General features: G+C 42.7%; 1 protein-coding gene across 3 annotated transcripts in view; it reads right to left on the bottom strand.

Annotated features, from left to right (window-relative positions):
• The window catches only part of ehbp1 (EH domain binding protein 1), a 122,023-nt gene that overhangs the window by 83,791 nt on the left and 22,576 nt on the right, over positions 1 to 15,656 (bottom strand). For 2 of the 3 annotated variants that reach the window (XM_086044938.1, XM_086044940.1), the window contains exons 6-11: positions 8,647 to 8,828; positions 7,095 to 7,234; positions 5,472 to 5,594; positions 3,368 to 3,508; positions 2,637 to 2,892; positions 519 to 747 (exon numbers count right to left, since the gene is read on the bottom strand). In XM_086044938.1, the coding sequence (XP_085901064.1) occupies positions 519 to 747; positions 2,637 to 2,892; positions 3,368 to 3,508; positions 5,472 to 5,594; positions 7,095 to 7,234; positions 8,647 to 8,828 (1,071 nt within the window). The remainder of the gene's footprint in view (positions 1 to 518; positions 748 to 2,636; positions 2,893 to 3,367; positions 3,509 to 5,471; positions 5,595 to 7,094; positions 7,235 to 8,646; positions 8,829 to 15,656) is intronic. The other variant, XM_086044939.1, reaches the window with a different exon arrangement.

Here is a 15,656-nt window from a genome sequence, read left to right as displayed (position 1 = left end):
TTCATCTAGTTAAAAAGTGTGTGTAAAATTGTGTATTTTAATAATGTAATCAATGCTCGTATTTCAGAATAAGAAGCATCTCATTTTTTACAGTCATATTTTTCAACTCTGCTCCACTTCGTCCATTCGGAAACTGAGAGCGGATTTCTGAAGTGTTGTTCGGTTTTTCAGAGCACCACAAAAAAGGAGTGCCAGAGTACACTCTGGGAGCTCCACATCCGGTAGTCCAGACTGTAACATTCCAAGCATGAACTGCTGATTGGTTTAAAACATAGGACTAAGACAATTTTACATCAGCAAATATGGTCACGCTTTACCTTTCCAAAGTAGGGTACAACCAAATTGTGTGCTGGTGCAACCAAGTGCGACAGGTGCAAAAGTTAGTGTGAACCCCGGAACCCCTGCTTTAAAAGACTGTTACAATACAAACAAACCTGCTCAGTGTCAACACACCCTGATTGTATAAAATGAAATATCCTAATAGCTCAACTCTTGAAGAGACACTGTTAGCCGTTTACCTTGGGGGATGACGTGGCCAGTTCCCTCCCCATGACCGCTGCCACAGGACTGGGCCCAACTGGTAAGGTTTTTTTCTCCCAGTCCTGGCTGGAGCAGATCTTGGGAGCAGGCGAGCTGGGGTCCGACGAGCCTGGGGGTGCGGGAGCTCTGCTCTTCTGATTGCTGCCCGCGTCCAGCACAGCAGGGCTCTGCGTGGGGATTGTGCTGGGTTCGTAGAACGGGTTGGACCTGGTTGGCAATTATAAACACGTTACCTTATTTTCTTTCACGGTGATTTGTGTGTATTGTATTCTTGGAGATTGAGTCAAAAGTTCCTTGCTATACCAATCTCTAGTCGCCATTTCTGTGCTGACTCCGCTACACCAGTAGTCACCAACCATTTTAAAATTAAGACCTACTTCTTGTATACTGATTAACGTGAAGGGCTATCTGTTTGATACACACTTCTTTAGTGACAAATTGCTGTTCAAATGTGAAAAAAAAAAAGAACATGCCAATATTACCATCTCACTGGTTAGCTATTTCAGAACACACCGCCAGGTTACTTAAAGCTTGAAAAGCTATGAAAGCTTTAATTGGCAATGCACTAGTGGAGGAGACAGGTGGAGCAGTGGTTAATTTGCATGAGACAGTAGAGGCTAATGACAAACAGGCTTAACTAGAAGAGTGCAAGGAAGCTCTGTATTTCTTGATTCTTAGCATATTTTGACAAAATGATGTCACAAATGTTATTAAAACCCTGCTAAGTGCCAATGGTTTTAAATTGTAGGGGGGAAAACGCATGTGTCTTCTTAAATAGATGAAAAGTTTTTAATGCATTATTGGTTGAGTTGTTTGATTGAATAAACACAGTTGTGTTCATTGGTTGTAACACAATGAACAACACAGGTGAGCTAAGAGAAGAACCGGGTGCACTCTGGCCGGCTCATATCCTGACTTTTCAAGGTGCACTACTGACAGACTGACAGGCAAGACGCACACACACACACACGCATACCACAGAATGTTATCAATATAGAGGCACGCTTGTGGCAGTGAAAGCCCCCGCGATACTCACTCAGCATGCGACAAAGCGGCGCTAAATAAACAGGAGAATTGGATGGGGCTGACTCAGAAGAGAGTAGGGAGCGGTCACAGTGACAGAGGAAGCCAAAGCAAAGAAAAGCCTCAGTGGAGCAACATGCGAGGCTGATGGAACTCCAGTCAAAACACAACACGGCTCCCTTGAACTTTCCATTCTGCAGAGAATGACCTCAGATTTAAGGGGACAGTCATGCCAATCAATAACCCGTCAAGTTTTTTGACAACATCGCTCAAGCACAAGCCTGGAAGGCCGTTGGGCCCCGAACTCAACAACTTAAGTACGGAAGTGGTCGTCCTTGGAAATTCACTGGTTTATTAATGGATCGAACAACTGGTTTGAGGGGGGCTTTGAGGGCGATTACCCAAATAGTGGATAATGGATAGGATAATCGATTTGAAAAAGATTGGTTTGTGACAACCCTTGCCTGATTACACATGCTTCTTATGCGATAGCTGTTTTGACCTTTTTTTACCAGATGACATAAAAAGCGCCAGGCGATCCAACTCACAGATAGAGAGAGATGACACTTAGTGACAGTACTTTCGATGATTATGTACCTGCAAGATTTAACGATGGTCCACGTCGATGGTTTGTGCCTTTGTTACGTGTCGATGACCAGTCCGCGTTTATGGTATGTGTCTTTGGGCCATGTCTGGTCTGTGTCTATAGTCTGTGTCTTTCTGTTGTGTCTTTATTCCATGTCTATGATTTGTGTCTGTGGTCAGTGCCTGTTGGTCATTTTTTTGGGGCCTTGTCTTTGGTCTGTGTCTTTGTTCCATGTCTATGGGCCATGTCTTTGGTCTGTTCAAACTGAGCTGGTGTGAAGTGAATTTAACTGTCGGTATGAAGTGAATTTAACAAACAAATTTCGCTTGCAGATGGTCTGTCTGCTTGTTTGATGTGCACTATGGTTCAGATGATCGCGTTTACATTACACTTGACCAAAGAAAGGCCAGAGTTCCTTTTAACCAAACCAAAACTAAACAGCAAAAAAAAAAGTCACTTTAAACCACAAAACAATTAGATAACTTACTCATCAAGCTCCTCCTCATCATTTTGTCCAACGTGGGCGTACAAGTACTTGTTCATGTCAACCGGTCGCACCCCTTTCCTGGGCCGAGCCTTTGGTGGCTCCGGCACCGGCTGAGAATTGGCTTCGTCTTGCTCCGGCTCTTCGAAGGGGTTCCCCGGCGTCACATCAAGCAACTCCTCTGTTGGCTCGTCGAATGGATTGGAGGCATTGTAGAAGGATTCGTTGACCCGCGAGGCAGACGGCTGTTCAGGTGGTTCTGTTTGGCGAGGATTGTGTCATTTACTGCCAATAATATCTTGGTGAAGCAGCATGCGATTCATGACCAACGGGTAATTTTGAATGCAGTGTCCCAAATAATGGAACAATATTTTTTAAGGTTTATTTTAACGGTAAGATGAGTCTGAAATATTATAGTGATTTGAGATCACAGTTTGGTGACTTCAAAAAGCTCAAACTGAAAAATGATTCTAAAATATCTTGATCTACGATCACAGTTTGTTGACTGAAAAAAATTAAACTGAAGAAACTCAAGTTGTCTACTCGTATTGTCAAGGTACCACTATATTAATACAAGCAATAATATACTTTTGAGAATAGTGCCCATTCTTCACTAATTTTTGCCATTGGCATTGGGGCTTGGTCCCTAATCACCCTGGAAAGCGAAGGTTGACTGTACGATACCCCCAACAGAATTCTCAAACCATCACAGTATGTACAGTCGGACCACATACCGTCCTCGTCGGGATCGCCGAACGGATTGAGGTGGTTGGCCTCGGGCAGGTGATCCTCGGGCTCGTCGAAAGGGTTGGCGAGCATGGCCGGGTGTGTCTCGCGGTCCTCGTCTTCCAAGAAGTTCAGCTTGTTGATCAGCTCTTTGGTGGCCAAAGTAAAGAGTCAATTAAGATGTCTGAGAGAGCGGGACAATGAGCCATGAGGAATGAAAATAAGTTTTACAGGTGGAATAAAAAAGTGCCGCACTTGGGAGTGAACCACAAGTAAGCACCAGCTAAACTTGACTGAGCTCCTTTCTGGGAACATTGGTGCAATTAGTGGGTGGGTTACTGTGGGAAACAAGCGGCGTGGAGTTGCTACGGAGACGCAGGCCGAAGAAGCTGACACTTGACCACTTTATCTTCGTCGTCCTCACCACTGTGGCTCATTTGCATGGAAACGAGGGGCTAGTAAAGGGGCGCGAAAAGGAGATGCCGAAACTGGTCTCGAAAGAGTGCCGCGTCTGTGTGTATTTGCGGTGCCGTGAAGTGGACTTCGCTGATAAGCAGAGCGGTGGCATTTGCGACCCATTTTTGGCAGACGAGCGTGTGTGGAGCATGTTAGCGTGTTTTACAAACCAAACAGAGGGAGCTGCAGGTTCATCAAGTCCAGAAATAAATGTCTACAGATCAAATTCAACTTGATCTACAAGACTTTAGCTCTGTGAGCATCAAAAGCGTCATCAAAGACGGAAAGTACAACAGGAACGAGGAGTCTGGCTTTGTCTTTTTACCAAGGAAGTAAGTAGCACGATTTCTAATTGAAAACAAAGGCGATTGACTTAACATCAAAGAAGCTGGTCACAAAAAACAGCACGTGTATGATCCATGTAGTGCATGTGCCAGTCATGCATCTTGAAGATACCATTCCATTACAAAACCATATTACGGGAAATTCACTTCAGCTCTACCTTTTGGTGGAACATGGATTAAGCGGAGTACACTAGGGCTGCTGCACCTATTGAATGTCTTTAGAACAGAACAGAATATTCTATAGATTATTCCATCAATTAATCAAGTAATCTGATAACAAAAACAATAAAAAAACAAACAATTAAAGAAAGTACACGTGAGATGCAGATGTTATATTTGTCCACTGGGGGTCACCATACTCACGCTATACATTGTAGTATCTGTGACTTCAAGTGTGTGTGGCTTTAAAAAGATGGCGAGTGATGCGTGTCTCAGCGAATGAGCTTGTAGTTGGCTGTTGTTGGCTCAGGTTAGCGGCTGGCAAATAACTGCCGAAGCGATGAATGACTGGGCACCAGTTGTAGAAGCTAATATTTGAATGACTGTTGTAATATTACGAAAAAAGAAGAGGAGGCATGGTGCCACACAAGAAATCCAAACTGACAAAAAGCACAAAGACAAAAAACGAGTTGTAGTAGAAGAAGAAATAGAAGAAGCTAAGCTAACTGTTAGCATATCTGATAAATACACTGCAGTTGCCAACTCTTTTGCTTGTCATTTCTATGGTGGTGAATGACACGTGACACAAAGTCGTCTCTCCTTTGAGCTTTCGGTCGCTTCACCATTACTATTGATCCATTTCACGTCACAGTCACTCCGCGGATAACGATTTGCCATTGAAACATTGATGATTGTCAGAACCGACCGTTTTCTAAGCAAATCGTGGCGGAAGAAAAACACCATTATCACAACCCACACCACAAAGTTATTACTCAGGATAATCAGCCGTTCCTGACTTTAATCGCAGGTGATGGAAAAGGCTCAAATTTGGAAGAATGGCGAGGCTTTAGACTCAATAGATTAGAACTCAGACTTTTTAAGTCTTGTCTGAACACAGCTTTCCTGGTTTGGTTCACTACCAACTGCAGTTGAACACAAAAACAACCAAAACTAAATACATGTACAATCAAAAAACAAAGGTAACAGTTCAAAATCAACTGACATGTCCACAACACTAAAATCAACACGGCATGGAAGAAACCAAAAAAAAAGGGAAAGGTTAAAGAAATAATGATATACCACACTAAAATAAATTGGAGGTTTCACAAAACGAGACACGACGATTTGGGAGAAAGCTGGGAAGAAATTAGACCTTGCGAGGAAGCGACAGGCTTAGTGGCCGCCTTGCACGCTCCCTTAGGAACGCCGATGCCATTGTCATCATCGTCATCGTCGCCATGTAAGCAGCTGAGGGCATTCAGCTGGTTTACTATCTCTGCAGACCAGCGGGCCACACAACAAGGAAGGACGAAGAAGAGCAGTCAAGACGTTGCGGAGAGCACACAAAGAAACAGCAAATACAACACCTTTTGACTATATGCGCTTAGTTTAATGCGGTGCTTCCCAAACTGGGGTCTGCGAGCCATAGACTGAAGGTCCGCAACATAATACTGATGTGGTAACCATTCCAAAGTACAGTTCAGTTATGTTTAACCTTTAGTACAACACATTCACATTCAAGTACATTTAAATAGTATTTGAAGTACAATTTTTATGGGTGATTATTATTCTTTGAATCATTATGTAAATACAGTTTATTTTAGGATTATGAAGTGGAGCCCTTGGAGAGAATTCTCCCCTGGATCCAAAATGTTTGAGAACCCCTGCATTCATGAGTGCATCATCGGGGAAGCTTGTAGGTACAAGTCGGTGGGAGTTTTGGCTTTTGCTTAGCGAGACGCACGCTAAGCGAAGCGTGGCTGTAGGCGCTCGATGCGCACACATACAAATGAGACAAAAGAGCGCAGAGAGAAAGCATGAAGCTGAACAGGAGGCGGGAGAAAAGTTGGATTAGGCTAAGCGGGAAGGAGGGGGGACATACATTACACCACAACATGGATGTACAGTGTGAATTTAAATAGAGGTGTGAATACATTATGTGTTATACACTTCTGTAAATTCTGAATATTTTTTTTTAAATAGATTGGTGGGGGGGAAAGAAGAACACATTACTTCCTTTACTCTTTCACTCTGCCTATTATAAACTGAATTCGCCCACGGTTTTACCAAGTCACTGTTCTGTATAACCGACATGCACTGGACTTACAGCATGTTGTCCTGTGTACAGGTATATTAGTGTTTCAGGAAGTGCTGCATTGCCAAGACAGGGGTTCCTATGCCCTGTTGTGTTAACAGCAATTGTTGCTGTCTGATATTAGCTTTGACAGCGTCCAAGCATTGCAATATCATGCCTTAGCCGGTTCAATGTGAAAGGCAAAGTTGGACAAATGCCTGGTCTCTTACAGCTCCGATCAATCAATCACATTTATTTATACAGCACTTTTCATACATAAAAATGCAACTCAAAGGGCTGATGCAGCAATTTTATGGAATCTCTGTGTAAAACTGACTACTGACAATACAAAATGCCATTGTTTTTTACCTTCCTACCATCGACCCAGTATACATCCCAATTTTGAAGGGTGCACTAAACCTTCAGGCTCAAGAAAGCCTACTAGAACATCTGAAATTGATGTGGGGTTCATCAAAGGCACTTTAAATGGTGGCAGGTGTGTGCTCTTATTTCACATGAGTTTGAATGTGATTGTCTTATTCTGTAAACAACCACATCCCAGTGATAAGAGTGTGTGCGAATTGTGCAATCACGCTAATTTTTCAATTGACCCTCTTGAAGGGGCAGCTTGCACCATGTGTCAATTCATCCATTTTATCAACTTCAGGGTGACACGTGAAATATTCTGCGGCTAGTCGTTACCTGTGATCTTGGCCGCCTTCTCTTCCTGGTTGACCCTGTTCTCCTCGTCCTCCTCATTCTCCTCCTCGAAGTCATCCAGGTTTCCGATGTCGGCCTGCTTCATGCTCATCAGGCTGGCCAGGCTCTGCATGTCCTCGTCGCTGGAGTGGGGGGGGGGGGGGGGGGGGGGGGGAAATCACATCAATGCAAATACATATCATGCTTGTAATATGTTTAAAAAAAAAACACTCACAAGGCTATACATAACCTTGAGAGATTAACACGCTGCCGAGATGGGGGTGGGGGTCGAGATTATGCACCGACGTACCAATGAATAAATGGAAATACTGCAGTGTTGAATTTTTATGTGACTGGAAGACGGCATCCGTTTTAAAGGATTAATGTAACGCCGCCTCCACCTCTGTCACTTCCTAACTTCTCGACGTTTTCAAACCTTTTGTCTCATCTTGGCCTTCATGTCCTCGCTCCCCCGCCGCATATTATTTCACGCTGTCCACCTCGGATGCGCCGTCATAATCTCTGGCTCTCTGTGTGTCTGTGTTCTTTGTGTTTGCCGCTTCCAGGGTGCCGGGCTTCATTTGAAGCGCCGTGATGGAGTTTGTTTGTGTGTGGTCGACATCATTCCCCGAAGGGTTAACAAGGGTTACGCGCCATCGACCCGCCGCCCGCAACACAACAAAGGCCCCCAGCAATGTGTGTGTGTGTGTGTATATGTGTGTCTTTAAATGAAAGTTATCAAATTAGAGTGCATTAACGAGACAGAGTGTGTCCTAAAATTAAAGTTGCTCGTCTCAAAGACGAATATGAGATAGTGAAGAAGAGAGTCTCGGCTTTGAGTGAGTGACAGCGAGGGCCAAACTTAAGAGGAATTCAACCCCCAAATTTTACTTACAAGAGTATGCTCTATGCAGCCCCACTAATCGAAACACAGCATTCTGATTAATATTGCATTTGTGGAACATGAGAAGTAAAATCGAGCCATTTTTGTCTATCTCAGGGGCGGCCATTTTGCCACTTCGTTAACTGAAAATGACAACACAGTTACTCAGGGCTCAGGTAACGAGCACTCATTGCTCAGCTTCAGAAAATAATTTGGGCGGTCGTGTCGCACTTGCAACAACAACGAGAGCAATGCACAGTCAATTCAAAAAAATACAACTCCTACCGCTGATGGAAAGTTTTTGTGGTTTTGAAACTGGTAACTGGCCCATGTCTAAGAACGACCAGTTGGTATGCTGGACTTGTCATTCACCAGCCATGCCTGGCGGCAAAACCAACAAAAACAACAACCATATTGTGACCACCCCCTATGGACACAGCCACCTGACATGTTAGTAGGGAGACTCCTCCCTTAATTTGGAACTGAAGAAGAATTTGGATTAAATAGGAAACATCTTCAACAAATAATCAGAGTCCAATTGCCACCATTCAACCTTTGCGGATTACCAAAACCTGGATGACTGAGAATCAGTCAGATCGTCCTGAAAAATAAACTCAAATTAATGACTAAACTCGAGGATTTGATCATCCCTAGTCTACATTGTTGACTCACGTGGCTTTGCCCTCCCGCAAGAAGATGCAGGAGAGGGAGAACTGCAGCGTGGCCGACACAACCTTCTTGGAAAGCGGCTTGAACTTGAGCTTGACGTCCGTCTGTGTGGGCATGGGGCTGGCGTACTGCTTCATGTTGATGCTGCTGGTGGCCAGGGCCTTACGTCGGCCAGATGGAGACTCCTGTACGAGGAACGACATAAAAAAAAAATCGTACAGGAATGACAATACTATTTTATAACAGCCTAGTTTACACAAAGAAGCTTTAAAATTGCCGCATCACAGCTCGAACAGAACACTCAGCATTTATCAGTCTGTTTCTTTTAAAAAGAACCAAGCAAAGATGGGATATCGCTACCCGCAATCAGATAATTTGATGACGTCAATGTCTTGAGTGGGACTGCAACAACTGCTTTCGACACAGCAGGGCAAGAAATGTGCAAGTTGGGTATTACATGTCACACCCCTTGCACAGTGCCGTGACATCAACATAAAGTCAAAATAGAAGAAAAAAATCCATCTACTAGCACTTTTCTATCTAAAAGCAGCACACAGTTGTCAGTGGGAGATCACCACAAACGCCATCTTGTATCCACTGTGAACGGAGTCTGGAGGAGGACCCCTCTCTCATCAGCTCAAAGCACAAACAAAGCCAAAGTGGGGCTTTGGCTCGACGTGAATTGGAGAGCCCATATACATATACAGAAAACGCGGGGGTTCGATAACGCGATGATAGCATCCCTTAACATTTTCCCAGACGTCTTCACACACGCAAATCTCGGGAAGATCTAACTGTGTGAAGAAAACTCAATCTGGCGCCTTATCGCCAAGGTCCTCGGGGGATTTATTCATACATACACATACAAATACACACACACACACACACACACACATAAAGAGTGAGCGATTCAGTGGTAAAGATGCTGGTCATGAAGGTGAAAAGAGGCAAAAGACAAGAAATATGTGGTGCATATTATGGGGTGTCGGTAAGGGGCAAGAAGTGTATCTGCCTCGCGCTCTAGCAAAACAAAACACAGAGCAGCTCAGCCAGTCTTGCAGACATCAAAGCCAGGGCTTTGACTCACGAGCTGAATTCATTCCATGATTATGCTCGTAACTCAAAACAATCATATCTGAAATCATCTTGTTGAGTTGAAAAAAACAGTCTGGAGTAACAGATAAACAAAATGTAAGTGTATTAAACAGTATGTGCATCAAGATAATTCCAATGGGCATTGCGCTACTCATTCTGGTGTGTCCGCCTTGGCTACCTTGAAGCAAAAATACAAACACACTAGATTTGAAGATGGAAACAGGTGATTGTCACAATATTAATAGTATGGTAGAATATGATTAAGTAATAATCATTACTTGTGTTGCTACCATATGTGTTCAAATATAAGTTGTTTAAAGGTTTAGAACTACTGCGACATTAACTAATTCTATCCCAATGACATATTGATATGCCATTTCACAGAGGGTCTGAGAAAGTCTGGCACTGAATGAGTTAATGGTAGTTTCCTTAGCCCGTCTGTGGTGTTTTGCATTTTGGGTTAGAATTATGTTTGCCAATTTTTGTAAGAAAGGTAATCTGGTTTGTTAAAAATAGACAGTGTGTGATTCTCTTTGTCTTATGTTTAGTTGTTCGGTGAACTTCAACTGGAAGTGGCAATGAATGTGAAGCAACCACTTTTTTTTTTTTTTAAAGAATTGTTCAACATCGACCAAACTGTCACTCAGGAGGATGCTGGTACCATCCAGTGCTCATAACCCAAACCGAACGACAGCTCGTTTCTCAAAAAATGTATTAGTTGGGTCACTCGTAAGTTGAAGTACCATTGTATGTATCTAAAAAGCCAAGGTACATAGCAAAGCATGGTTTCTGGTGCATGGTTACAAGCTTAATGCTTGGGCTGCGCGAAATGCCCTCAAAATAAAGTCTATGTTTTTCAAAACTTCAGACTTAAAACATATTTCCCCCTAGACTCATAGAAAAAGCAAATGACAATGACATGATTCAAAACAAGTTTTGCTGTTTGGCCTACAAGGATTTGCTTTATTTCACCTGATATTTTTTTCCAGTAGCCCCCTGAGAATGAACTTGCATCAACTTCCATAAAAAATATATATTCATATTTTACCTCTACAGTTGATGTTAGTTAAAGCGGTGCATGACAGCAGGTATGCAGATTAAAAAAAAAACTCAAATTCATCAATAAAATCATTTCAATGCTCATCCCTTACTAGTGCCAGTGTTAACATGATAAATTGTGCGTGTGACATTTTGCGGTTTGCAGCCAAACTCAAAGGATGTTAAAGCACAAAGTAGAAACTAACCAAAACATTTAGCTAAATACAATGAATTAATGTTTAGATGGCAGATTGTTAGCAACCAGTCAAAGGGCTTTAACGTGATCCGAGGAAGAAAGCATTACATCTTGGGCCAGATCTGTTTAACATAGTAAAGAGGCGCATTCCTCTTTTCTTTTTTTTTTTCTCCTGCCATTGAATTTGGCAGGGATCGACGCTCTTAGACTTCCCGCTCACTCAAAAGGATTATGTAAAAAAAGGCCTCTTAAGGAAGGGCCGTTTCGGAACCTCCAGACATTCATGGAGAAAAAAAAAAAAAAAAACTTTTGGAGGACATAAAGGAAAGTCGCCTTCTTGCGAGTGATCATATGAAGAAAGCTTTCATGTCTAACGGCATATCGAGCCATGCGAGACCGCCCTGGTGGTCCGCGCAATTTATTGACTATTATACCAACTGTTGTGATTCTCGCACCGTTCCCCTGATTTGGATGTTACCACGACTAAAATTAAAGCTGAAAGTCTGCAGTAAAAGCACATCTTGTTTGTTTCATTTTAAATACATTGAAGAGGTTGCTTGGAGCCAAAAAGGTGAGAATTGTGTCGCTGTCCCAATATTTATGGACCTGACTGCAGGGAATACTTTGTGTAAAATCCTTTGCCGTGAACCTGTGTCATTGCTCCTACCACATGTGCCGGTTATCAGACGCTATAGCTCATAAAAATGTTGACTCAAGCTATGCTGAGCTAACATTTCCGCTCTGCTTACCTTTTGGTCTGGCATTTGCACTTGAGAATGGTGGATCTTCATCTAGCTGCCAAGACTTAGGCAGGGAAATTCTGATTAGGAGTAGTATTATGTAAATTTTAATCATACAACCAAATTCAGAAGGGCTTGCTCACAGACATATTTTCAGAAACAGGCAGCTAACAAGAAATTACTTGTTTAGTTTTCACTCTTGCGGCAATCCGGAGACAACTGTTTGTACACAATTAAAGTCACTTTTACATTATATGTGCACTTTAACAATCAATTCCAAGTGCTTCGATCAGTCGCCAAGATTAGCAATAACTATTCCCCCTCAATTTTACGTTCAAACATCTCCCGCCTATCTTTTCATCGCTACCCACAGTCATCAGCCTTCCATTTCCCACCTGCGGCGGAAAATAATGAAATATAAAAAAAGTACAGAAGAAAATCGGCCACTTGACATTTTGAAGCTGACATTTGAGCCTCATCGCTCGAGACGTACCGACGTGGCCAAAGTACATCCCGTCGGGAGATGAACACGAGAGCTGAGAGGGAGGGGGAGGAGGAAAAAAACTCTTATCTCGCCGCAGATTACACCCAAGCTATTATACTAAGCTAATAGCGCGTACAGATACTTTATGAATGAATTTGCTAAATGCGGCAAACACTTAAGACGAAGGGGATTTGTTAAAGATGACAATAGCAACGAATAGAGCGAGGGAGTGAGGGAGGGGCTCTAATGGGAAATACTTAAGGATATGCAAATGAGATGGCAAAAATGAATGACATAAACATTTTGAGAGATTTGCACCAGAGCGTCAAAACAATGTAAATGGCCTCCATGTCCCCTGGATGCTGCTTGTCAATCAAATATAAAAAGGTGAAAAGGGGAGGGGGGGATTAGAGTGACAATGTGCAAGATTAAAGGAAGGGGACAATGCACAAGTTTCATTCATGACAGAGGATAAGACTATCAATACGCTTTCGGAGAATAACTAATAATTATTAATACTTGCAGAGTGCAACAAGATGATGATGAAAGACAAACACCAGGGTGGGAGGGAAGGAGTCAGGGGTGGTGGCTGTCTGCTGCCCCCTGGTTGCCATCCCCTTGCAAATGCAGCACAAAAAAATATTGCAGCGAGGGAAGCAGCTCCTGCAGTTGAAAATCCATGATAGAGAGGAACCATATAAAAACAACTCAATATTACTTATTTTAAATATTTTTACCCCTCCCACATTACATTCGGGCTGCAACTAATGATTATTTTGATAATCGATGAATCTGTCTAATAATCAATGAATGTTTTCATTTCCATCTCTTTATTCAAAAATGGGACATTATTGAGGGTCTCAGGGTTGATGAAGTATATGCAGGGGGTACAGGACTCCTAAAAGGGAGAGAACTTCTAACCTAGCACATAATCTCACAGTTCTCCAAATAAGATGCAAAGTGTGCTTGTTTCACGCTGTTTGTCACTCCTAGTTGAAGTTCGCTCAATAACAGGCACATGAAACAAAAGAGAATTAAACCTTGTGTATTAACCAACCAACCAACCACTTTGTGTATTGAAAGTCTATTGCTTAATGCTATGAAAGCAAAATACCAAAGGTTGGCGAGTGGAAATTATCATAGATGTCACGTAATTATTAACCTTCAAATAACTGTTACCTTAAACAAGCAGCAGACAACACACAAGCAGAGCATGCAGCAATACAGGCATACATTGTCTCTGCTCTGTGGGAACGACGACAATTATTGGAGCTTTGCTGCGGACCTTCTCTGCCTCTTCTCGCCGTTTCTTATTCTGCATGTCCACCAGTAGACCTCAGTGCTACCTGGCACAACGTGGCACTACACTGTGGAGTCGTGCAACTCTAAAATTGGACTAGGGGGAAATTAGGTTAAGATGTATTCAAAATCAGTGATATTGATTGTAGCCGGGAACCTCGATAATAGCTCGCTATTTATGGGGGTTAGGGACCAAGCCCCAGTAATGCCATTGCCAGTGATGGATACGGAAAATGTTTATAATTGCATTTTTTTAAATAGTTTAACCCCTAAATATACCAAAAACTATTATCTCAAAACACTTAAATATCATTTCAAATTCACCTTATACCAACCTTAAAAATAAATGTCTTACAGATAATTTGATTTATAAAAAAAATAAAATAAATTGCACTGAAAGTGTTAACTGTCAACCTCCTCCACAAATAACAGCGATCCAGACCTCTTTCTGCATCATCTTGAGAGGTTTACCAAGTTGCTTTCTCGAGGAGTCTCGCGCCTGCCTGTCAGACTTGGACTGGAATCTTACATGTGGCAGTACAGTGGACCCCGCTATTTGCGGGGAATAGGGACCGGGCCGGCCCACAAAAAGCAAAAATCCGTATATAATTGACGCTGCAGGACTGGTTTATGCCAGCTGGCCCTGAATCGATCCACAGATGCTCCCCTGGTGGGGGGGCAGGGGTCAGGTCGGCGGGGGTGCCCAGGAGGTCCTGCTGAACCCCCTCTGCCCCAAAATGCCAATGGGTTGGGCCGGGTAGGTGGGCGGGGGTGAAAAAAGGAGGGGCAGGGATCCCTTTGTGACTGGAGCCGTGGATTAATTAGACTGAGTGCTAAACAGGAGCTATCTTCTTTGTGAAGACCAATCATCTAATGGCTTTTTAACACACAGTCAAAAGTCAATTTGTTTCTAATAAGAAACATGGCCCCACGTTAATCTTGGAGGTACAATTTTACACTGTCTGCTGTATAATCAGCACCCAAGTTTGGATTCTCTGATTGGAGACAACTGCAAAAACAACTGCTTAGGACAAGTAGATTGCTGAGGAAGAAGATGCCGAAACGATACGCCGCAACGCTGTCCGGAAGTGATGAATCGCATCCAGCTGATGATTATCCGACTTAAGCCTTGACACCGCTGTGGAAACAAAAACAATCCTGAGCGGGGCGCCGACTGCCAAAGGACAAACTGAGGTCATTGAGTTTCAGACTGTCAATGGAAACGCAAGAAAACATTTGGTCTGGAAAGGAATATTATAGCGAAGTTTAACTGTCCTGTTATATTGCAAGTTATATTGTCTCATTTTAAAGTAAAACCAAATCTAAAAAAAAAATGATACTATGGAAAAACAGTTTGCCAGTATACTCACTTTGGTTTCTTTTTATTCATTTATTTATTTATTGATGGCTATAGTATGCAGTGGGTCTCATTGATCAATAGGAACTTCTGTTGTATCTAGAAACAAACAGGATGGTTTGTGACTTTTCAAGACCACTTCCAACAAATTTAAGATCAGTGTATGTTCCGTTTAACGTTGTTATCTATATGCGAAAGCTATGAAAAATGTCCCGTTTGTCAAGGTGGTAGTGGATTAAACGCCTCCTCCGAAACTTGAAAGCAGCTTGAAACGTCCACAGAGACATAACAACAATGTAACATCTCTTTCATTTGCATTCACGCCATTTAGATATAACACACAATAAACTCAATTTGGCCTTCGGGATAACCCCCGAGGGAGTGCCGATTAGCCCCTCCAACCCAAGACCCCAAATCAGCTGCCTGTGGCTGGAGTCAGCAGTTAGCAGATTGGAATTGCTTGTGTTGGTGATGGTGGTGGTGTGTTGGGGGCGTACTGTGCCATTGCGCTCCACCTCAAGGTCACAGTTATTGGAAATAGAGACGTCCAACATACTCACATCTCTCTTTGAACGCAAGTACAATAGAGTGATTCCTCTGCGACTCCCCTGATAACTGATAGAGCGCCAGCTTTACATACCACCTATGAATACAGAACTATAGACCACATACACAAGCAGATTAAGACCAATTTATATCCGCTATTATTATATGCAAGGATTTTTTTTTTTTTTTTTTTGCCTAAGCTGTGTGTACGTGTGTATTAAAGGCAACAATGGCCTTAAAAAGGCATGCCAAAATTAC

This window comes from Filicampus tigris, chromosome 11, assembly GCF_054856515.1.
Source record: "Filicampus tigris isolate MCC_2025a chromosome 11, RoL_Ftig_1.0, whole genome shotgun sequence".
NCBI lineage: Eukaryota > Metazoa > Chordata > Actinopteri > Syngnathiformes > Syngnathidae > Filicampus > Filicampus tigris.
Note: the sequence above shows the minus strand (reverse complement) of the source record. Positions and strands in the feature narration are given on the sequence as shown.